General features: G+C 41.1%; 1 protein-coding gene across 4 annotated transcripts in view; it reads left to right on the plus strand.

Annotated features, from left to right (window-relative positions):
- grid2 (glutamate receptor, ionotropic, delta 2) overlaps positions 1–23,251 on the plus strand; it is an 812,001-nt gene that overhangs the window by 680,131 nt on the left and 108,619 nt on the right. For all 4 annotated transcript variants that reach the window (XM_070546132.1, XM_070546133.1, XM_070546131.1 and 1 more), the window contains 2 exons: positions 5,070–5,208; positions 17,408–17,603. In XM_070546132.1, coding sequence (XP_070402233.1) covers positions 5,070–5,208; positions 17,408–17,603 — 335 coding nt within the window. The remainder of the gene's footprint in view (positions 1–5,069; positions 5,209–17,407; positions 17,604–23,251) is intronic.

The following is a 23,251-nucleotide window of genomic DNA, read 5'->3' on the forward strand; positions in this document are numbered from 1 at the left end:
AATACACCTCTCGGGCCAGATGGAATTGTAACTGGCCTTCAACTTGCCTTTGACAATGTAGTCTTTAATTTGTCTTTGTGCTGCGTATCAGTATCATGTAATAGACTGTAGTAAGTCCAAAAAGCTTGATTTTTACCTGTTATTGTTCAAACGTTTAGAAATTCCCCACTTAAACCAACATGCCACTGTGTTTCCCTTAAGCAGAGCGTTAGCTTAATGAGTAAAAGCTTATGAAATTAATCTATTTCTGCACTCTTATCCCGTGAACGATATCAGTAGAACAACTGGCATAACAGTTTGATTAAAACAAGGTTATCCATCAACTTGCCTATCTTTGTTGTGTTAATTCAGCTAAATCCGATAAAAGGTTGGAAGATAAGAGCGAAAAATAACCCGAGAGAGTCTCTCACAGCTCTCCAGTAAAACAAGAGGAGACCAAAGACAAAGGACAAAGAGCCAAGTACTAATTACAAACAGTAATTAGTACTTAGCTTGGCAAATATACACTCAGTGGACACTGCTAGACAACAGCAGTTTGTGTTACCAGGGAGATCTCACATATGGGTTTATCTAACAGCAGTACAAATTCAGAGACATGTTTTGCTGTAAAAGTAACCTTGTTAGTCAAATCTATCAGAAATCATTGCATTTTATTTGATCAGCTGTTCGTGTAGAAATTCCAAAGTAGATCAAGAATGATTAAATTAGACCTGAACGAGAACAGCTGCAGAAATGGCAGCCAATCAGTGAGAGAGTAGGGATTTTTGGCCTGCAGTGTTAGTCAATCTGTCCATCAGTGGCAGCTAGTTAACCGAACAAGTGCATTATGTAGATGTTGGACATTTTCAGTTGGGGTTTCGATCTTTTATAGAGCAGACAGTGAGCCAGCAAACAGGATCTGACAACTGAATAAGTAAAAGTACCTTGATGTTTTTTTTTGGGGGGGGGGGGGGGGGGGCAACAACAACAACAACACTGCAAAGACACAAACAATTTTGAGCGTTACAAGCACGTTAAAAGAACACAACAAGCAAAGTTGAATTTAAATTGCAATCAGGTCAAGAGTTGGGTTTAGGACTTAAAAGAGGAGGCAGGACGACTTTAGGTTGGAGTGTAGCTCAATCAGCGGCACTGGCAACACAAATGCAGACAAGCAACTTTATAATGTGACAGCGCCACTCTCTGACAGCAACACCACAATATGACCCGGGTCCGAACATACAATACACTGAAGTACACATCCAAAGGATTTGCTAAGGCTGAATAACACCACATGGAATCGTTTAGATCAACCAAGCTTAGAAAGGCACCGTCCTCAGAATGCTTCATGAATGAAAGTTGCAGAATGGATTTCTTGTCTCAAGGATGACGAATCACAGAAGGAGGAGAGAAACTGAGAAACTGTGGAATAGAAACAATAGAGAGCTATATTGAGGAGACTCTGTGTGTGTGTGTGTGGGTGGGGGGGGGGGGGGGGGGGGGGGGGCTTTTTGATGCTGCGAGGCGGTGTTCTCAAAAGCAGCTTCATGATATAAGAACCCATAAACATACAAACAGGCAAAGAGACACTCATAGTCTCTCCCGCTGTTGGGAGAAGTTTTCTAAGGACTTAAACCCAAAGAAAATTGGGCGATATCTGTAAGGGGCTAAGAAGAGAAGCACCGTTGTTTCTAATTCTTACTGCAAAGAGGAGCGTTGCAGGTGGGTATTTTTTGTAGAAAGAAACTGAGATGTTGGCTGTTTGCGTCCATAGTCATTAAACCAATCAACTCTCCCTGAACATGAGCAGATATTTAGATATTATTGTGATTTGGAATGTGATGGCAGGTTATTTGAATAAAAGCAATGTTGTTTACAGTCATTTTTATGTTATGTCACATCATTAATCTTGTGCAAATTCCATGCAAATCCACCAATAACTTACTGAGTTACTCTTGCAGACTAAACTGCGTTTTAATGCCCTCGGTGGAGAACATCACTCATTAAGTTGAGTGGACTGATGGTTGCTGTATGCTTTTGTAACACCAGCATCCATCTAAATGCTTTTCTTTGGTATAAAAAGTAGTTTTGATAAACACTTGTTTTACTGAAACAAGTTTTTTTAGTCGCCCTCTTATTTATTGTAATATTTCAAAAGTCTTTGAAAAAATGGTTTTGCAGAATTTCTGAAGAGTAGGTCGAGATTTTCTTCAGTCACGTCTTGATGAATTAAAGAGGGTTTATTTCTTTAAAGCTAATTTATTGCAAAACTATTTTGGCCATGATTTGTACTCCTCCTCTCGTCGACTGACCCGAACTAACCAACTGTGAGCGTGGAAAGCTGACTCTTTATGATGTGGAGGAACAAAAACGCCCCTGCTGGATGATCGGGCTCCTCAGCTGATCTCCAAGGTGGAGCCAAACCACTCCATCAAGGAATTTCATTTCAACCACCTGCATCTTCTGTTGCAATTCAAATCCAGAGCTTTGCCTTTGGACTCTGCTCAATAACAACAGACTGGTGCCTTTAATACAAAGAACGTAGCCTTCCTACCTCAGGTGGTTGTGCAGTAATTGGAAGGTTGCAGGTTCAATCCCAACTTCTGCCTTTCCTGAAACCGCTGGTGAAGGAAAACCAACGTTTTCAGCCACTTGTAGCTATGTTTCAAATTTTATATTTTGGCAAAAGCAATAAGGACAGTAAAAAAAAACACTGTAGAAGGCTTGAAAATGAGTGTTAATCTGGTCACTTCGTGAGTCTGGAGCTCAAAGATAAAGGTCATTCATGCAGCTTTATCTAGAAACAACGGTGTTGGATCATTCTTACTGGTTCTTTGTTCAGCTTTCTTTATAAGTTCATCTGTTTAGACTTAAAAAAATGTGTTTGACAAATTTCAAAGGAGGTCAAAAAGCAGATGTGTGACAGAGATCAACTAATCATGGACACATCCGTGAGGACCCCCTTTCCTGTGTCCCAAGATCCACACATTAGAAGTGATTAATTATGCAGACATACCCAATTAGAACTATTATACAGTGTGTGATTGTACTATTGGGCGTGTTGGTGGGATTTTATTAATGTAATGTTTACAAATTATCTTGATAATCTCACAAGCTCAGCGCAGACAAAATTGGGGGGGGGGGGGGGGGGTTGGCTCTTTTTTGAAAGATGAACCATTCTACATTCTACATAATAATCTGGAATATTAATTTTAACAAAATTAATAACCAGATTTATAGAGATAAGAAGACTCAAAGGTTGTTTTCATCGATAAACTGACGATCATATCCGTTTGTCTGTGTTTCAGTTCAATGAAAAGACAAGTTTAAATTATAAGATATTTATTTCTTCAATTTAAACTAACGATTTGAAATGACAATCATAGGAAAACAATCAACATTGACAACCTTGTTGGACAATCTTTAACAGTTGATATTTTAAGCTTGCACAAATAGACCTTGTGTTGGATGTGCTAAGATTGAGGATGATGGAATTATGAATGCGTGCATGCAGGTGTCTGAGATTGCTTCAGGGAGAGAAAAGGTGAATCTGAGTGAAAAATTATGTTTTGAATTAAACTTTAGTTCTTATTAGAAAAACTGCATCAGAACGCTATCTATTGTGTTCTGCCTCACCGTACTCAGGACCCCCGTTAGATCCGGACCTCGGAGGATGTTTATCCAGGTCACACCTTGGCTGGCAGAGGAGACAAAGGTGTGCGACGATCCGGTCCAGAGTTGACCTCGGTACACATTGCTGAAGTATTCGGCAGATGCGCTTTCTCAAGTTTAAACTGAGTGGGAACCACTGGTGTAGAGTACTAGACATTATGCCTTTGGGCTAGATGCAAAACCTAATGTCGATGAGATGGTACTAGATGAAAAGAAAATGGAGAAAATCGGTAGAGAGACAGTGACGAAGGTTTTAAAAGTAAACAAATATTTAAAAAAAAATCCATACTAGGAAGTATGAGTGAATGAGGAAAACATCAAATAAATGGGATTACGTGGGTGTCACGTTGAGTTTGAGTAAAAGATGAGGTTGTCCTTGACATTTACGTTAATTCCCTTCTTTAGGGTTGAATGAAGGTATTTTGTATTTAACATGAACAATAAGGGAACAGCTTGTTCTGTGTGATTGTGTTTATTTGAAATAAACAGTTAATCGCATACAAAGCCTCGACTGCCATTAAGCTTAAACACAATATGTCTGAAAAGGACGGGTTCCTATAATAGAGAAATCGTATGAAAACTTTATTTCACAAATAAATGAATTCTTTGTTTCGGGGCCCAGAGGTGAATTAAATAAATTTGCACACACAGCTGGTTATTTGTTTGTTTGTTTGATTGTTTGATTTGTTTTATTTTACAAAACAAAACTTCTGAGGCTTGAAATTATTCCGACTGCATGATGGAAATAACACTTTGTAATCTAACGGGAGTTAAAAACAGCGATCTGTGTAATTTTTCGAGGCAAGATTGGCAAAATAAGAAACAGGGAAAGAAGGAAGTCATTTTTATGCAGTGTTCCCAAACTGTCACGACTCTTGATGATGTTCTGGTCAGAGGCTTGCTTTGATGTTTGGACTCATTTTGTTGTCTTTCTATATTTGCTGCTTTTGGGTCTAGCATTGATTTAAGTGTATTTTTATGTGAGTAGTGAGGATTTGTCAGAAATGACTTATTAAACTAGCTACCGTAGAGTGTGAAGATCCAGTTTTAACTGAAGGATCAGATCATACTTGGTTAATCCGCACATAATCCTTCAAGATGCTTTTCACTGTTTCAAAACCAAAATCTGCTTGTGTGTTGTTGTAATTCACGTTATTTGACTAAACTATTTTTCTCTGTCTTTTTTCTTCCCTCCCTTGCTTTTTTATGTTTCCTTTCTTTTTTCTTTGCTTCTATCTTTTCTTTTGTCTTTCATTCCTTCTTTCCATTCTCTTTTCCTTCTTTTTTTTTGCTTCTTTCTAATTTTGTCTCTTCTCATTTCCCTCCCACCTTCCTCTTTTCTCTTTTCTTTTCTATCCCGTTACCTCCCCTCTCCTTTTTACCCACCACCTTATCTTCCTCCCCCCTCTCCTTCCTAGGTGGAGAAGTTCCCTACACCACCCTTGCCACTCGGATGATGATGGGCGTTTGGTGGATGTTCGCTCTCATCGTAATCTCTTCATACACTGCTAATCTAGCGGCGTTTCTCACCATCTCACGCATTGAGAACTCCATCCAGTAAGTACTCAACGTACTTTGCCTTGGAGTTCATTTAATTTTAAATAAAAAATGAAATCCTGAACATTTGACCCATTATCTGTATTTTCCCACTTTTTAGAGATATACTAGTTTTGGCTTGCTTTTAGCATCTCCTCTGGTCTGCTAACGAAACCAAAAGTGAAACTTATCTTCTTGCTGTGCGTTCGTCAGCCTTCATTAGTGTCTACAGGAGTGATTCATCACTAAATCAATCAGCTGTGTTCGTTGTCCCAAACATGCAGGAAACATGCTGGCAGCAGACTGCATTGCTGGCAAGTCAGCTCCACTTTATTAAGTCCATCAAGGAGGGGCCCTGCCACTCTGAAGTTGCAAGTGCAGTACTCTGGCCACAGAAGGCGGTGGGGTCTGAGTGACATTTCATTAACATTGTAAAAGGTCATTTTAGCACATACTGGCTCAAGAAAATGATGTAAAAAAAATGGAAATGTTGCATACTATGGCTTTAGTTTATAGATAATGTTTTTAATTAGATGTGTAATAACACATTAATTATATGGTCATTGATCCAAAAATGCAAACATCAATAGAATAAGTATTAAATACTATTTAATTTTGAAAACTGCTTCAAAGCTCCTTTGACATGTCGTTTTCCACCTGTTTCTGCACATCACCAGACATGAGAAAACAGTCCGTGAAGAAATGAAGATAACATCTCTCCCCTGGGAAACGACTGTGTACAGTCACTTAAAATATCGTTTTTTATCGACTGGTGAATCCTAAATTGAATCGAACCAAAATTGTATTGTTGCTGAATTCGAGATATTGGCAACATCGAATCGAAATCCGCTTCATTGTAATTTCTCTATCGATCTAGTGATCCAGACCCCTTCTATTAATGCTTATACACACATTTACAGGAAGTAGTTATCCACTCCTGCACAAGCGCACACTAACACACATGCACTCTTGCACACCCATCCACATTAGTCCTAGTGTCTAGTTGTAGCAATGACCACGTGTCATTTGAACACACCGCAGAGTCCATCCTTATGCTTGATTGTTGCTCAGAATGAAAATCCATCCAACAGGCAGCTGTTATATACGAGCTGCAACACACACATGCATGAACACACACAGACACACACTAACCTCCTTAACATGTATTTACCCGGTCTCAATCCACATCAGAAGATAGTAATTTCCTCTCTCCCTTGAGTCGCGGTCTGAGCAGTATTTTTTTTTCTTGTTGTGATGAAGGTACAGACGATAATAAGGAGACACGGAGCTCTCAGGTTTAGGTATCAAAGCAGCTGGAAAAGCTCTGTTCTCGTATTGTTGTTCTTTACTGAGCACACGTTATTTCCCCCAGCTCTTTGTCCTCTGCTTATCCGTTCTTGTGATCATATGTTTTCCTGCTTCACTCCTGGTGGCACCAGGAAATGCTCATCTCTCATTGGACTAATAAGCATGTCTAAGTATCCGCTGTGCCCGGCAGTGCCACAGTTAATTGTGCTTGGCTTCAGCATAAACAACATTATTTCTGCAAATCGCGTCGCTATCGCTCGTTTAATTTGTTTCTGTCATTTTTATTCTCCGTCATTCTCCTCGCCTCTCTTTCTGTCGTGTCCTTGGCATCTCTATTGTGGTTTTCGTTGGCCCTCCATTCGTTTTGTTGCTGCTGCCCGTTTCTTTTTGTTTTATTTCACTGGCGTAATTTGCCGCCCTACATTGCAACATTCGTTTGGTCAAAGACCTCAAAAGAATAAGTCTTGAGACCAATCATTCCCGAAATAAAACAGGAGTCATCTGAAGGCATAACAATTCCTGGTGATTTTGAGGAAAAATGAGACTTAGACAAAGTGACTGGCATGGACATTTGAACATAAACACTCTCACTGTGGGAATAAAACTGAATGCATTTTGTGTAATTGAGAGAGTGAATTATACCCGAGTAAGGAAGCAAATACACAAGCATTAAAGAAAGAGCAGCTCAGGAAGGGATGGAGGCATGACTCTCTTTAGTGTCTTCCATCTGAGCAGACATGCTTTTTAAGTATTAATGCCCTTGTTTCATCCTGAAAATGAAATAACAAGTCAGCGTCAAGAAGCCTCTCTGGACTATTTCACGCTTGGATGTTTTCCCTCAATTTCAGTGTGAATCCTGAAGGAAAACAGAGACGGCTGGAAGAGGAGAGTAACGGAGAGAGGGGGCAAGGGAGGATAACGCAGAGAGACAAAAAGAATCTTAATGTGGAAATGAAGTGAGCAAAAGGGAAGATAGCTGGGGAAAGAAGGAGGCGTAGTTTAGGAGACAGAGAAGGACAATGGTGGGGGAGAACGGCACTGGAAAGATTTGGGTGGTGATGATCTGACGGAGCGAGAAATGTGTTTTGGAGAGCTAAAATGTTGGGGAATGGAAAGTCTCTGTTAAGAGGATGATGAGATGGAGTGGATGAATTGATAAGAATAGGAGGACTAAAGGATGATGGCTTGTATGAGCATAAAACTCTTCCTTCTGTCCTGGAAGTGTAACAGATGTAATATTTTATGGTGGATTTGCATTAAAATCTGTCAGGTGGTTATGATTGCTTCTCCAAGTGTGTCTTCATGTTAAGTTTGCAGATGACTCTTCTGTACATTTGGTTCATTTTCACATTGGTCTAATAACACTGGTCTGTGGGTGTCCGGAGACAGCAGACAGGTACCGGATAGCCAAGCGGGGTGCAGCAGTGGCAGTTGCCGAGGCTAAATCTCAAGCGTGGGAGGAGTTTGGTGAGGCCATGGAGAAAGACTATCGATCGGCTCCAAAGAGGTTCTGGCAAACTGTCCGGCGCCTCAGGAGAGGAAGGCAGCAACTCGCTCACACTGTTTACAGTGGGGATGGGGAGCTGCTGATGTCAACTGGGGCTATAGTCGGACGGTGGAAGGAATACTTTGAGGAGCTCCTCAATCTCACCTACGCGCATTCCGAGGAGGAACCAGAGCTGGGAGACCTGGGGATGGACTGTCCAATCTCAGGGGCAGAAGTTGCTGAGGTAGTCAAACAACTACACAGCGGCGGAGCCCCGGGGGCGGATGAGGTTCGTCCTGGGTATCTCAAGGCTATGGATGTTGTAGGGCTGTCATGGTTGACACGTCTCTGCAACATTGCGTGGTCATCGGTCAATGTGGGATCGATAAAGTCTATTCTATTCTATTTGAAGAGCTGTAGCATTGGTAAAGTTTGTGCATTTAAAAACAATGTGAGAAAAAAGTAGGATCCACAAAGTTGGAGAAAATCTGGTTAAATGAACGTAGATTCAGTCAACACCAGTTGAACGAGGAAACGAGGTAAATGGTGCAACATGTGCATCTAAAGTTTTTAAAGATTGAAGCTTATTCTGCACGAAAATTAAGTATAAAGTGAACAAGCTCATTATTGCAATTGATTTATCATTTCTGAGAGAGAAAGGGAGAGAGAGTGAGGGGGCTGGCTTCTCTTTTTGTTTTCTCTCACGATGATGTATGCAATTATTTTTGCTTTATTCAGCTTAAAGGGACATTATGGAAGTTTGACAGCCAAAACATGTATAGAAATAATAAATGTCTTCTTCATACATTCTCCTGCAATGCCCTGGTCCTGTAGAATGAGCCCTGGCATTTTTACTGTGATTGCCTGTTTTTCTGTAAAACCACAGAAAAAGAGAGATGCTCGGGTCGAGCAGGTTGCTTCATGCGCGTTCACGCTCAGGCATCGCCCGTAGCATTTGCTATCCGTAGCTTTAGCAGCAGAGAGAGAGGTAGTGCCACTTTGTCGCAGTTCCTAACGCCTAGTGACAAAGCTAGCTACATTTCTGAGGACCCTTAGCTACTTTCTGTATAACTTTCTTCTAGATATTTCCTGCAAATTAGCAACAAAATAGCCATTTTCGCTTCGAACCGTTCTTTGAACGTTGTTTCAGATGTCATCCTCCCAATACGACCTACAAAGCATTCATTCATACTAGAGACCACTGCAAATGTATTAAAATTAGAATCTTTAAATTAAGAAATTGTCTCTCCCATGGGAAATGATTATGTTTAATCATTTTTGTTTCTTATTGATTGGTGGATTAATAGGGCGGTGAAGGGGATGCTGTCAGTCATTGCCTCAGTGCCACGCTTTTGCTCTGCCAGTCAGAAAATCCTTTAGGCACATTTTTCAAACAGGAAGTGTGGGTGGAGTAAGGCTCTTTCCAGGGGGTGAGTGAACCTTTTTTCATGAGATAGTCTCATTAAATACAAAGCCAGACATTCCTAGCCTTTACTTGTTATAATTATGATGATTATGGCTTACAGCTTAAGAAAACTCAAAATTCTAAATCTCAAAATATTGTGAAAAGGTTCAACATTCTAGGCGCTAAGTGCCACCCTCTAATGAGTAAATGAATTTAAAAAAATTCAAATAGTTCCCGAGCCTTTAGATGGTCTCTCGGTCTAAGCTGAATTACTGACATCATCAGGCTTTTGCACCATATTCTAATATTTCAAATTGTACCTGTTTATTGAGCAATTTCAACAACATCCACCTCTATAGATGAAAGTCAAAGGTGCATTGTATAAATGCTTTGATGTTTTGTTACGTTTTGTCACCAGACTTCTTTAACAACTCTAAAAGCAACTGTTTTTGCTTCTGATAGACATAAACCAGCTCATTTGTTGTGACTTTAAGCAGTCATCAAATGTACTGAGTTTGGTGAAGTCAGGCCTCTTGCATAATGTGGAAATGTCCACACACTACGTTAAAAGTTAAAATTAGTCTACTTAAGCATATAAAGACAAGTTTACACACACACACACACACACACACACACACACACACACACACACACACACACACACACACTGATTATTTGTCACAAGATACATTCAACTGCTGTTCACTCCATTTACTTGCTCATTGAGCTGCTTAGGGGAATATAATTGCTTGCAAAATGAGCTAGCTTACACAGGGCAGAAACATGAGTGCACACACACACACACACACACACACACACAGTCACACACAGTCACACAGAAATTAAATTTACATAAAACAAAGACAATTAAACACATCATTTCTAGGTGTGTTTGCTTTCGTGAGAGGACAAAAACGCACAGTAATAAATCTTCAAACAGCTGAGGTCTGCTGCATTCAACAGAAGAGACTTAATGGATGAAGTTTTTTAGATGTTTTATGAAATGCAAAACTTTATTCCAAAATGTAATAAAATAAAATAAAATCATAACTTGAAAGCATGTTTGAGTATCACCTAAAAAGATGTTTTATTTCTACTATGACCTGCGTGGGGACATTTACAGAAGTTGCCTGTAGTCAAAATATTTATAGCTGTTGTCGTCATCATTATGGAAACACTACGTTGTCATATTATTCACCATATTTTAACATGTTTGATAACCAGTAAAGCTATCCTAAGTCATGCCAATGTGTATCGCAGTAACCCAAACCATAAATCCTAGTATCAACTTAAAGGGACTTTACGGAGTTTTTAATTTTTATGCTCGCGATTGCCCCTCAGGCCAAAAGCGTAAAGGCAGCTTCAATAGCAGGCTCGTGCACGAGGCGCACATGCTGTACGTGCACACTCCTTAACGAAAATAACAGCTGAGACATTCCCTTGTGTGTGTGCGTGCGTGCGTGCGTGTGTGTGTGTGTGTGTGTCTGTGTGTGTGTGTGTGTGTGTGTGTGTGTGTGTGTGTGTGTGTGTGTGTGTGTGTGTGTGTGTGTGTGTGTGTGTGTCGCCCAGAGGACAGGAGAACGTGCAGCTAATTAATTAAGTAATTTGGTTCTGTACCTTTCTCTTCAGCACAGCCGACAAAGGTTTATGATGGGTCAGTCCTCCTGCATGCTCAGATCATTCCCTTCCCTTGCTTGAAAAATTGTTCCAAAATGAAAGTTGAACCCACATCTTTTTTATCTGTGAATTCAATGCCTTTCAGTGAGTCTCAAATAAAAATTTGGGCATCTTACTGTAAAAAAATATATCATTAATGTAAAAAATAAGCACTACATAAACTATATGCTCATCCAGAATTGAACCCAGGTCTCCTGCACAAGAGTCCAGCGTCTTACTAGGTGAGCTAAAGCGCCAGTGATGCCTTTTGTATCTGTAACATTTATATCCTTGATGACAGCTGAAACGTTAAAAGAACGGTTCTGAGCGAAAATGGCTATTTTGTTGCTAATTTGCAGGAAATATCTAGAAGAAAGTTCTACAGAAAGTAGCTAAGGGTCCTCAGAAATGTAGCTAGCTTTGTCACTAGGCGTTAGGAACAGCGACAAAGTCGCTGAGTTGGCACTGCCTCTCTCTCTGCTGCTAAAGCTACGGATAGCAAATGCTACGGGCTATGCCTGAGCGTGAACGCGCATGAAGCAGCCTGCTCGACCCGAGCATCTCTCTTTTTCTGTGATTTTACAGAAAAACAGGCAATCACAGTAAAAATGCCAGGGCTCATTCTACAGGACCAGGGCATTGCAGGAGAATGTATAAAGAAGAAATTTATTATTTCTATACATGTTTTGGCTGTCAAACTTCCATATTGTCCCTTTAAATAATATCGAACCCTAATAAACCTTCAAAAGTGTTCTTGTTTCTCTCTTGTAAAACCCTTATAATGCTTAAATTACCAAACTAATGACACATTTCCAGTGTTTCTATCTCTTTAACAGGAATAGTACTTTCTTTTACATGTGGTCTTCTTTATATTAAGACATAGTTACTACAGGTGGCACATGCCAATTTTAATACTTTTATAACTGCACGAAGAACATTAATGATTATCTCATAAGGATTTTCTAGTAAGCTGTTCATCGTTATTTTCTGACTGATATTTCATGTTGCAGGCTTGAAAGACCTAAAGACAAAAAAAATATTTAAATAATTGTGTTATAATCCAATCAAACCACTTCATGAAGTGTGAAACCTGGCCAAAGAGTGTGCTGGTGAACCTGCATAATCTCAGGAGAGATTAATGTGCTGGGAAGATTATTAAAGTCAAAGATTAATTGACAGCAACGAATGATTCACGTTCACGGCAGAGTTCATTAAAACCTTCAAAGGATTTTTTTTAGCTAGAGATAGTTGAGCAGTGCCTAACAAAGAGAGAACCACAGAAAAGTCTGAGACTGTTGTTTCATGAAGCAGCCTACCTGCTTATGTCTGGGCCCATTGTTAAATCTGCTACGTGGGTGTACTGTAATACAACCAAATTAATGACATAGTATGCTGTACACTTGTTCTTCGTTAAGCAGGATATGTTGAGCGTTTTCATTTGTGTATTCTGTTTCCCAGAAATGAGTATCTCAAATCCACGGGTGGTGTGTTAGTACACATTTAACAAACAAACAGTAATTAGTTCATGTAATGGTTCTCCATTACATTTCTCAGCGGCCAAACTCTTTGAAAGGCAACCCAGGCGCTGCTGCATTATAATTACCAAAAGTGTTCCCCTAGAGGTGGCAATTTATGGGCAAGGGGAAGAGGGACAGAATATTGTTTGTTTGCTGTTTTCAACTAATTTGCAGATTTTAAAGGTTTTTAAAATGGTTCTCTTGAGCCAGTTTGTACTAAAATGAACCTTTACAGGGTTAATGAAGGCCACCCGAATATTCCACTTGCAGCTTCAGAGTTGCGGGTCTGGTCTGTGCGACTTAGAAAAAAATTGAGCTGACATATCTGGCGCTGCAGTCTGCTTCCAGCATGTTTCCTGCATGTTTTAGATCATGAACACAGCTGATTTGTTTAACTCAGTGATAAACCGCTCCTGTAGACACTAGGGACGTCTGGGGAGACATTTCAGTTAGATTAAGGTGTTAACAAGACGAATGTCTGATTATTTCCCCTGAGAGAATGGTTTCACTGATTAGTCCAAAACTTGGTCTTTTATCTTCTGCCGTCAAGACAAACTTAAGGAATTTGGGTGTTGTTTTTGACCAATCATTGTCTCTTGAAGGTCACCCAAAAATATCGGTCCGAAGCAGTTTTTATCACTTAAGAAATACCTCCAGACTGCGAAGGTTGGTGTCAAACATGAACTTGAAATGGTTCTCCATGCCTTTATCTCCTCACGTCTAGACTACTGTAACACACTTTTCACATGTTTTAACAAAAAAAGTCCTTGACTTCCTTCAGTCGGTCCAGAGCTCTGCAGCAGGGCTCCTGGAGCAAACAGAAGAGCACACATCACTCCTACTCTAATGTCTCTGCACTGGTTACCCGTTAACTTTAGAGTTCATTTTAGAATCATGATTATAACTTTCAATGCTCTACGTGGACAACCTCCTCCCTATATTACTGAACTGTTACAGCCTTATGCTCCAACCCGAGCCCTCAGGTCCACCCGCCAGAACCTTCTAGAAGTTCCAAAGACCAGAGATAAAAGTCGAGGTGATCGCTCCTTCGCGACTGTTGCATCTCAACTTTTGAATGATCTTCCTTTATCCTTACGTAGTGTTGACAGCCTGGAAACGTTTAAAAAAACTGCTGAAGACCTTTTATTTAAAGGTGCTTTCACATAAACCTTTTATTTTCTTATTTTTAACTCAAATTTTATTTTTAACTCATCTGTTTATGAAATTGTATAATTTTATAATCATTTGTATAATCAAAATACCCTTCTAGCTTTGTGATTGGTCCAAGTGTACTTTTTCATTGTTGTTTCATACGGACATTTCTGATCGAAAGCCATGTATTAAATGAGAGAGAGAGAGAGAGAGAGAGAGAGAGAGAGAGAGAGAGAGAGAGAGAGAGAGAGAGAGAGAGAGAGAGAGAGAGAGAGAGAGAGAGAGAGAGAGAGAGAGAGAGAGAGAGAGAGAGAGAGAGAGAGAGAGAGAGAGAGAGAGAGAGAGAGAGAGAGAGAGAGAGAGAGAGAGAGAGAGAGAGCTTTTACATCTATCTGATGACTTCTGAGGGAATTAACATTTCCCCCATGGAGCATGCAGCCTGAACCTGTTAAAAATGTAGGCATCCCACTTCTTTTTTGGACAGTCTGAGTACGCTGCCACTGAGACTTTCATTCTGGGGAAACTGCTGCCATTTATGTTATCATCTGTACTCTTCCTGCAGGAAATCACAGAACGAGCCCAAATGACAGCTTGTTCCAGTGTAGTGACAGGAAGAGGGTATTTGGGGTTTTATTATTAGCAGTTCACACAGCTTCATGTTTTGTTTGACGGATTGTGTTTTGTCCTACATAGAGCCCATTTTCATAGCAGGAAGAATGTCACCACGTATGGCTTTTTAAATGAAGGCCACTGGAATGTGTGTGTGTGTGTGTGTAAATGGCCAGTATTTGAAACAGCGCCTTCTAGTGTCTTGGAACCCCCCAAGGCGCTTTACAACACAATCAGACATTCACTCATTCACACACACATTCACACAATGATGGTGATGAGCTGTGATGTAGCCACAGCTGCCCTGGGGCACACTGACAGAGGCGAGGCTGCCGAGCACTGGCGCCACCGGTCCCTCCGACCACCACCAGCAGGCAACGTGGGCTAAGTGTCTTGCCCAAGGACACAACGACAGCGACAGACTGAGCGGGGCTCGAACCTGCAGCCTTCCGATTACGGGGCGAGCGCTTAACTCCTGTGCCACCGTCGTGTGTGTGAGTGTGTGTGTGTGTGTGTGTTAGGAAACACACTTTATTAAAAGCCATGAGAGGTTAACTAAGTTAAAAGTCCATTCATTGTTTGTTGAAACTTGTGAAAAGAGGCAGTGTATTGGAGTAGATGCACCTGTGTTAAGGCTTTTTATTCTGCACCAGGACTCTTCTCACTGGATGGCAGTGATGGACTCTTCTCTACCGAGTTGCCTTGAAGCAGCCGAGGATAATGGCAGCCAGATGGTAGAACTAAGAGGGTAGGAGGAGCATATCTAATGCATTTTGAGACGCTCCTCTGGGTTCGGTCAAGATGACCATTTACTTTCTTTCTTCAACCCCTCACCTGATGTGTGCTCCATCAGAGGCTCTGGCAGCAGCCAGTGTTTTTTTTTTTATAAGCTGTCTTGAACCAAGGCTATGGGTGCATTATAAATTAATTCATCCAGCTTTTTTTTCCTCTTATCCAGGTTTCACTGTACCAGAGATGCTCTCTTATGAGAAGCTAGTGCCAGATGAACTCACAGAAAAACAATGTTGGGTTTCTAGTCTCACTTGTCCTCCCCTGAGAGTGGTGAGGTATATTTGCCACAATACACATCAAGAGCTGCCTCTGGTGGTGAGGTATATTTGCCACAATACACATCAAGAGCTGCCTCTGGGCCCAGTGTGCAATGACCCACACATCAGAAATAGGAAAGAGTGTGTTGTGATAAAACTGCTGTAGGTCGATAGGATCCCTTTTAGACACAAGTTTATGTCATCCTGCTTGAGCTGGGGGCTGTGTTTAGTGCAGTGGAGCTTTGCCTCTCGATAGTTTGTTTAGATTTTAACTGAACATTGTAAAATGGTGGCTGCACAGTGGCGCAGTGGTTAAAGCTGTTTCCTTGTAGCAAGAAGGTCTTGGGTTCGCTTCCCGGCCTGGGATTTTTCTGCATGGAGTTTGCATGTTCTCCCTGTGCATGCGTGGGTTCTCTCCGGGTACTCCAGCTTCCTCCCGCAGTCCAAAAACATGACTGTTAGGTTGACTGGTCCGTCTAAATTGTCCTTAGGTGTGTGTGTGTGAGTGTGTGTGTGTGTGTGTGTGTGTGTGATTGTCCTGTGTGTCTCTGTGTTGCCCTGCGATGGACTGGCTCTCTGTCCAGGGTGTACCCCGCCTGATTGCCCGTTGACCGCTGGAGATAGGCAACAGCCACCCCTTCCCCCCCCCCCCCCCCCCCCCCCCGCGACCCTGCGTGGTCAAAGCGGGTTCAGAAAATGGATGGATGGATTGTGAAATGGCCTCTTACATCTGCCACCAGAGCAGACCGTGCTCCTCGTCACTCTTTGACGTGGACATGCAAAGGTTCTCCTGGGGGCGCATGAACAGAGCCTGACCTTAAAGGCTGTGTATTTGCCCAAAGATGACAAGGTGGTTGTTTCAACTAGATATTTTAATCTAATCTTTAGAAAGCTCAGGGTCTCAAGTGATCATTGGTCATAGGGCCTGTTGTGTGTCATTTGCCTTTCTCTTCTCCTTTCCCTTCATGTCATTGGCTTTTGCCAACACGAGCCTGATAAAGATCATAGACCTGCTCCTGACTGGGTATATCTGTCTTGGATGGCAGATCTGAGAGGTCCATTGCCTGAAACATCATTGTGTCTCAGAACCACAGCTAACTGCTTGACACAGGGTCAGCCCTAGCGCTCAAATCTGAGAATCAGCAAGCCCCTTAATGCGGTCCTGGAATTTAAAATGACATTTAACTGTGTGTTGGTAAATATAGACAGCCTGGGGTGTCTAATCCATCCATCCATCCATCCATCATCCATCCATCCATCCACCCAACCACCCATCCATCCATCCATCCAACCATCCATCCATCCATCCATCCACCCACCCACCCACCCATCCAGCCTAAGCAGAGAGGCCCAGACTACCCTCTCCCCAGCCAATTGGGCCAACTCCTCCGGGTGAATTCTAAGGCATTCCCCAGTCAGCCAAGAGACACAGTTCCTCCAGCGTGCCCTGGGTTTTGCTTTGAGTCTTCTCTCAGTTGGATGCACCCAGAAAACCTCAGAGGTGTCCATGAAGCATCCTAACTAGATGCCTGAGCCACATGAACTGGCTCCTCTCGATGTGGAGTGATGTAAATTAGTAGTATGGTAATGGCTGTGGAAAAACAATTTGATCTGAAGAAAGATGGTATAATACATCATAAACGTACAAACAACACCCTCACATTTGCATGTCCGAACCCACTTCACCATCAACAATATGTTGGTCACAATAATGCTAATCACAGAACAATACAAGCACAAGCTACTGCTAATGCTAGCCTGAGCGTCTGCTATTGCTGACCTGGGCTACTGCTAACATCCCTGTTGGACTAGAGGAAAAGAACAAGGAAAAATTCTTGGGAATACCCAGACTATCAATTAATTCCAGATAGATCCATAGTTTATGAACCTCAGCCTGACACTCACTTTGCCAGATGCTTACTTTGTTCTTCATCCATTCACAAGCCATATTCTGGGTAAGCCATTACTTCATTGTGTGTGCATAAAACAGTTTGCATAATAGAATAGCTAATTCTTTTTACTGCGTGTCTCTCTTTAGGTCTCTGCAAGACTTATCCAAGCAGACGGAGTTACCATATGGGACAGTGTTGGACTCTGCAGTATATGATCAGGTGCGCTCAAAGGCTATGAATCCCTTTGAGAGAGATCCTATGTACTCCCAAATGTGGCGGATGATTAATCGCACTGGAGGAGCAGATAATAATGTTGAAGATTCACGAGAAGGCGTCCGAAAGGTAGGCCTTTATCTTTATTTATTTATTTACTTTTATTTATTTATTTTTTGCTGGTTTTAAATGAAATATGGTCGACTTGTGTAAAATCACAGGGGTTCTTAAAATAATGGTCGTATCAGTGCTGTGATACAGCTCAAATAAATGGAACCATGTCAGTCCCTCAGTGCCAGTCATTAATATATGAGATATAATCTGTTGGTACTTGATCTTGTAATTCTGAAGAACGTTTATAGTTTGGTTGTTTTGGGAAGTAAGCCTGAAGGTTTGCATCATTGTTTTTTTTATTTTTTTTACCTCTTGATGTTTCTGGACAAAGAATCTTGTCGTGCTTTCTTCAAAAAACGTGTTTCTGCTTGTCTGAAATTCAGATTACAGAATGTCAAACAAATACACCAGATAAACTATTTTTAAAAGAAAATGAACTTTTGTGGAATCAGGAACGTCATTATTTTAAATAAAATGAACATTTAGGTTACTTCTTTTTCTAAATGTATTCTGTAGCGACAAATCTGGCGACATTTCTGACCGCCCCTCAGCTACTTTGACTACAACTTTGTTGCCGACTTTACCTGCAGATTAGAGATGCATCTGAAGTGACCGGACTGTCCTTCCTTCCAGAGGATCAGAAAGAAAATGATCTGTGCATGCAGCGTCGCACTCGCACATGGCTGCTGGCTTCTCGCACCACCTGTGGTGCATTCAAGGAACTCTATGATGAGTTCAATAATGTAGCACATTTAAAACTTTTATAAAAAACAGAGTAATACTGTAAGACAAACACCTCAGGTCATTGGCAGTTTGCATGTAACGTTTCTGATTACTAAATACGGCCTGCTTCTTTTTACACAAAAGTACTAAAAGCAACAAAACCAAACAAAAATAAAATATATATATATACTATCTTTTAGGTCAATATATAGCACTGAATCACAACAGAAGACATCTCAAGGCACTTGAAAACTACAAGAGAAAATTCATTTTAATTCAATCATACATACATTCCTTATGCAATATTTTTGTGTTTAAGAGTTCCATTCTCTTCAGACAAAATAAAAATATTCCTTCCATTTTTTGTGGCATCTTCCCTTGATGTTTTAAAGGCTGCTGTTTTGTATTCTATGGGTTTTTATTTTAACAAAATATAAAAAAATAAATAATATTTTAAATAAAGTCATATGGGTTTTATTTGATTTACTCTACAAGACCGGTGACGTCATGACGCAAACATGGTGACGTCATCACGCAAACCAGATGACTCCATCACGTCGTATGCAAATTCGCGCGTGACGTCATCTGGGACATCTAGCGACTTTTGGGGGGAACTTCAGCTACTATCAGTCAAAAACAGTTGGCAACACTGGCTCAGTTACGCCTGCTGCCATCCTGCATCAGTAATTTCTCTTCAGAGCATTGATGTATGATGGCCTTGAAGAGCAAAACAGGCCATTTAACAAAAAAGACCACTTCTGTCAAAACACAAGAGAAAAAACTGGACCTTGCATTTCAAAACTAAAACACAGTTTTCTAAACACAACAGTGACAAAAGATAAGATTCATCCAAATTTCACCCCCAGAATTACTATTTCACCTTATTACTACACTTTAGATGCTTGTTGCAAAAGGATGAAGCCTGGATTTGTTGATTTACTTTCTTTTCTCTGATGTGGCCCAATCTCCACAGCCCTTTACTAAGTGTATTTGAAATGTTCCCTATTTTAATTTTCCTCAACTTATTGAGCTTCGTAGTAAATTTTTACAATTACAGAAGAGAAATCATTCAGATTTGTTGAATGGAAATAAGTAATTGCATTAAAACATGATGGATAACTTGAGTTTTCTCTATAAGAATAGAATAGAATAGAGTTTCAAAATAGTTATTTTTTTCCCAGTCATGAGCTTTATTTCTGATTCTTATAGTACACAATTGCAAACAAAAATGCATTTATTTCTCTATTATTTCTTAAAAAATTCTTAATCAAATATTTGCCTGAAAAAATTACAAGTTTGGTAATATGTAGTTTAAAAAATTTAAAATTGACTTCATAAAAACAAAAATCTGCATTATAGTCTGTATTTTTCTATTCAATTCAGGAGAATTTGTTTATAAAGCACGTTTCCACCACCAGCCAAGGAAGTCCAATGTGCTGTACGAGATAAAATCAAATCAAAAATAAAATCACACTGAGAGACAGAAACTGCTAAAAACGTGTGCCTTTGTTGTGTCACAGGTTACAGTGGATTGTGGTCTTAGTACTTGACATGTCAAATACATTTCCAGTCTGATGTTTCCATGCATTTTTTATCTTATATTTTCATTTCATTTCATTTTCAACTTTTTGAAAAAAAAAAAGTATTTTTACAGAGATTTGTATTTTAGGGATAAAGGAAGGCTCAAGGCTATAAATAAATAAATTAATTAATTAATTAATAATTAATAAACTGGACACAAAGACAGTCCAAGGCTAAACAAGTATAACGAGAACCAGGAAATAATTTTTAAACCAAGGTTGTAATCCATCACTTTACTGAACTAAATCAGAATACGTTCTAATCAGTGAATTGATATTCCATCCACTGTTTGTATTAGGTGTTCTTTATTTTTACCATAAATCTTCAGTCATAATTCATTCTGCATGCCAGATAATCAATGGATTAAATGTGTATTTCAGTGCTCAAGCCTTAATTTACAAAGATTAGTGACTTTCCAAGCTGCTCATCCTTAGAGGGTTGTTACTGTTAACCCTGTCAGGCTCAAAATAAGTTTTGATAAAAGGACGAACAACTAAGTCCTTCAGGGGTACTTCTGAGTTAAAAAATGTTCATGAAATACGTATGTGGAGTAACCAGGTAAGTAGGTTTTAACAATGCAAATCTGCAATGCCTGCCTCCAGAGGGTTAAATCCTTTGGAAATCCCTGGTTGGTGATCATAGTTACCTGACTGCTGTACCTACTTTACATGAATTTATCTTTGTGATCACATCACCCTTCAGCCTCAACATTCAAGATGTCCTCCCTCTCCAGAATATATTAGATTTGTTTGGACTAGCAAGGGACGTGTTGGGATGAGGGAGAAAAGTGTATCGTAAGGGTTTGGATATTGGATGCAGGAATTGTACTCTGGATACTTTTACTGCTGATGATCGTTTTTCTAAACTATATCTTGTTCATTATTGAGGGACAGATCGGATTGGTGCTGCCTCTAGCAATGCGGGCGTTGGACCGGTTGGTCATGGTGTAGACAGAGCTGAGGCGAAAAGCAAAGCTTTTGATGTATTGGTCGTTCTATGTTCCGACCCTCATCTATGGTCGCAAGCTTTGGATAGAAAGAACAAGATTGCAGATATAAGCGGCCGAAATGAGTTTTCTCCATCATCCGGTAGGGGCTCGGAGTAGATCTGATGCTCCTCCATATCGAGAGGAGCCAGTTGAGGTGGCATCTAGTTAGGATGTCTCCTAGATGCCTCCCTGGTGAGGTTTTTCCAGGCTTGTCCAACCAGGAGGAGACCCAAAGGAAGACCCAGGACACCCTAGAAGGACTGAGTTTCTCTGCTGGCCCAACACCCAAGTGGCTGGGGAGAGGGAAGTCTGGAATTCTCTGCTTAGGCTGCTGCAACCCGACCCCGGATAAGTGGAACAAGATGGATGGATATTTAAATAATATAGAAAATCTCATGAATTTAACAAGAAAAATTGAAGAAAATGCTAATTTGTCACACTTCCGCTCATCTGGCTGCACCTGCTAATTCTACATCAAGTTTCAGATTTGTTTTGCCAGCTCAAATATTTAAAAGGCAATTTCAGATCTTTTAATTGGGCTTCTTGTGTGATCAATGAAAATTTTACTTGCTGTGGGAGTACATCCTGGGCTGCCACCTTACCGTGGTGGAAGGGTTTGAGTGCCTCAATGATCCTAGGAGCTAAGTTGTCTGAGGCTTTCTGCCTCTGGTAGGGTCACCCATGGCAAACAGGTCTTAGGTGAGGGATCAGACAAAGAGCAGCCCAAAGACCTCTTATGATGAATGACTGGTCACTCAGGAACACCTGGAGTGGACGCTGGCGCGTTTTTGCAGCCGCTGCTCACCGGTGATTTTAACATGATTTTATCGTGTTTTACACTTTAATGGAGCACTAGATTGTAGTTTTCCTAAGTGAGTGCTATATTTTTTTTTGCCTCCCTTGGATCCTGTTTGGTTGTCAATTTGTTGTTTTGGTGTACAAGTGGACTAAACCTACCTCTCACTCCTCCCGGCTGTTGACCCGCTGCTATCGGCTAGCTGCCTACCGCTGTTCATCCTGTGGGCCTGCAAGTTATTTATCTGGTTGACCCTCCTCTGGACTGCCCTGTCCCTTCTCCTCCAACCTGGGGCAGCTCTGTTCCAGTACACGGCGGCTGATCTCCTGCTATGCCAGCATCTCTCTGTGCCTCCACCGATAGCATTACAGCTCCACCCGGAGATCGTCCTTCCTCCCCGCCGGAGATACATCCATCGTGGGTGTCACCGTAACTTCCAGCTGGATAACTCTCACTCAATCACCTCATACTGGTCCACAACTCGTCGTCCTCTCCTCAACCCTGGCCGGATTGCAGACCTTCGCTCGCTAGCCAGCCTGGCAAAGACAGCAACCTCCAACCCAACAACACTGAAAACTTGTCCGTTCTCTCACAAACAAGGGTCAGCTCATTCAGGACCTCATCACCAACCATAAACTGGACTTCATCGGGCTCACGGAGACCTAGCAGCAACTTAACGACTTTTCCCAGCTTAACGCTTCCACTCCCCCCGGCTTTGTTTACCTATCTTACCCACGTGGCTTCGGTCACGGGGGCGTTCTCGCACTGCTCTATCGCGAGAAGTGGAAGGTGCTGCCTGTCCCCACTCCTGTCTTCAGCTCCAGTCCCACTCCCACAGTTATTGCCCTGATCTACCACCCACCCAAGCCCAATAGTGACTTTTTAAATGACTTCTCCTCATTACTCACCCAACTCACTACCCTTTCCCCCAATGTCATTCTACTTGGTGATATAAATATTCATATGGGCAACTTGAACCACCCCTCACCAGAGACTTCTCCTCCTGCCTCAACAGCTTCGATTTTCAAACATATTCTAATTTTCCCACGCACATTAAAGGTCACTCTCTTGATCTAATCTGCTGTTCTGGTTTAACCCCATCTAACTGTTCTGCTAATGATGATCACTTTTTTCTGTCATTCAACATCCCCCTCTGCTCTTCCAGAACTAAGCCTATCTGTCACATCTCATTCCGCAATATCAAAAACATTAACCCAGACACCCTGTCATCTATTATTAACGTTATATCCATCCCTAGTTCTGCTTCTCCTGACCATCTTGTTTCTCATTATAACTCCACACTCAACAATATCTTGGATTCTCTTGCCCCAGTCAAAACTCTGTCCATGTCCTTTACTAACTCTGCCCCCTGGTTTACCCCTGAACTCCGACGGATGAAAGCCAAAGGACGTCAACTTGAACGCCTCCATAAATGAACTGATCTTGCAATACACAAAGAAATGCACAAAACTCATCTGCTTCAATACTTGGGACTCTATTAAACATACAAAATCTGCTTTCTACTCTGGATTGGTTTCCTCCAATGAAAGCAACTCCAGGACTCTGTTCTCAATA

This window comes from Nothobranchius furzeri, chromosome 17 (assembly GCF_043380555.1).
Source record: "Nothobranchius furzeri strain GRZ-AD chromosome 17, NfurGRZ-RIMD1, whole genome shotgun sequence".
Taxonomy (NCBI): domain Eukaryota; kingdom Metazoa; phylum Chordata; class Actinopteri; order Cyprinodontiformes; family Nothobranchiidae; genus Nothobranchius; species Nothobranchius furzeri.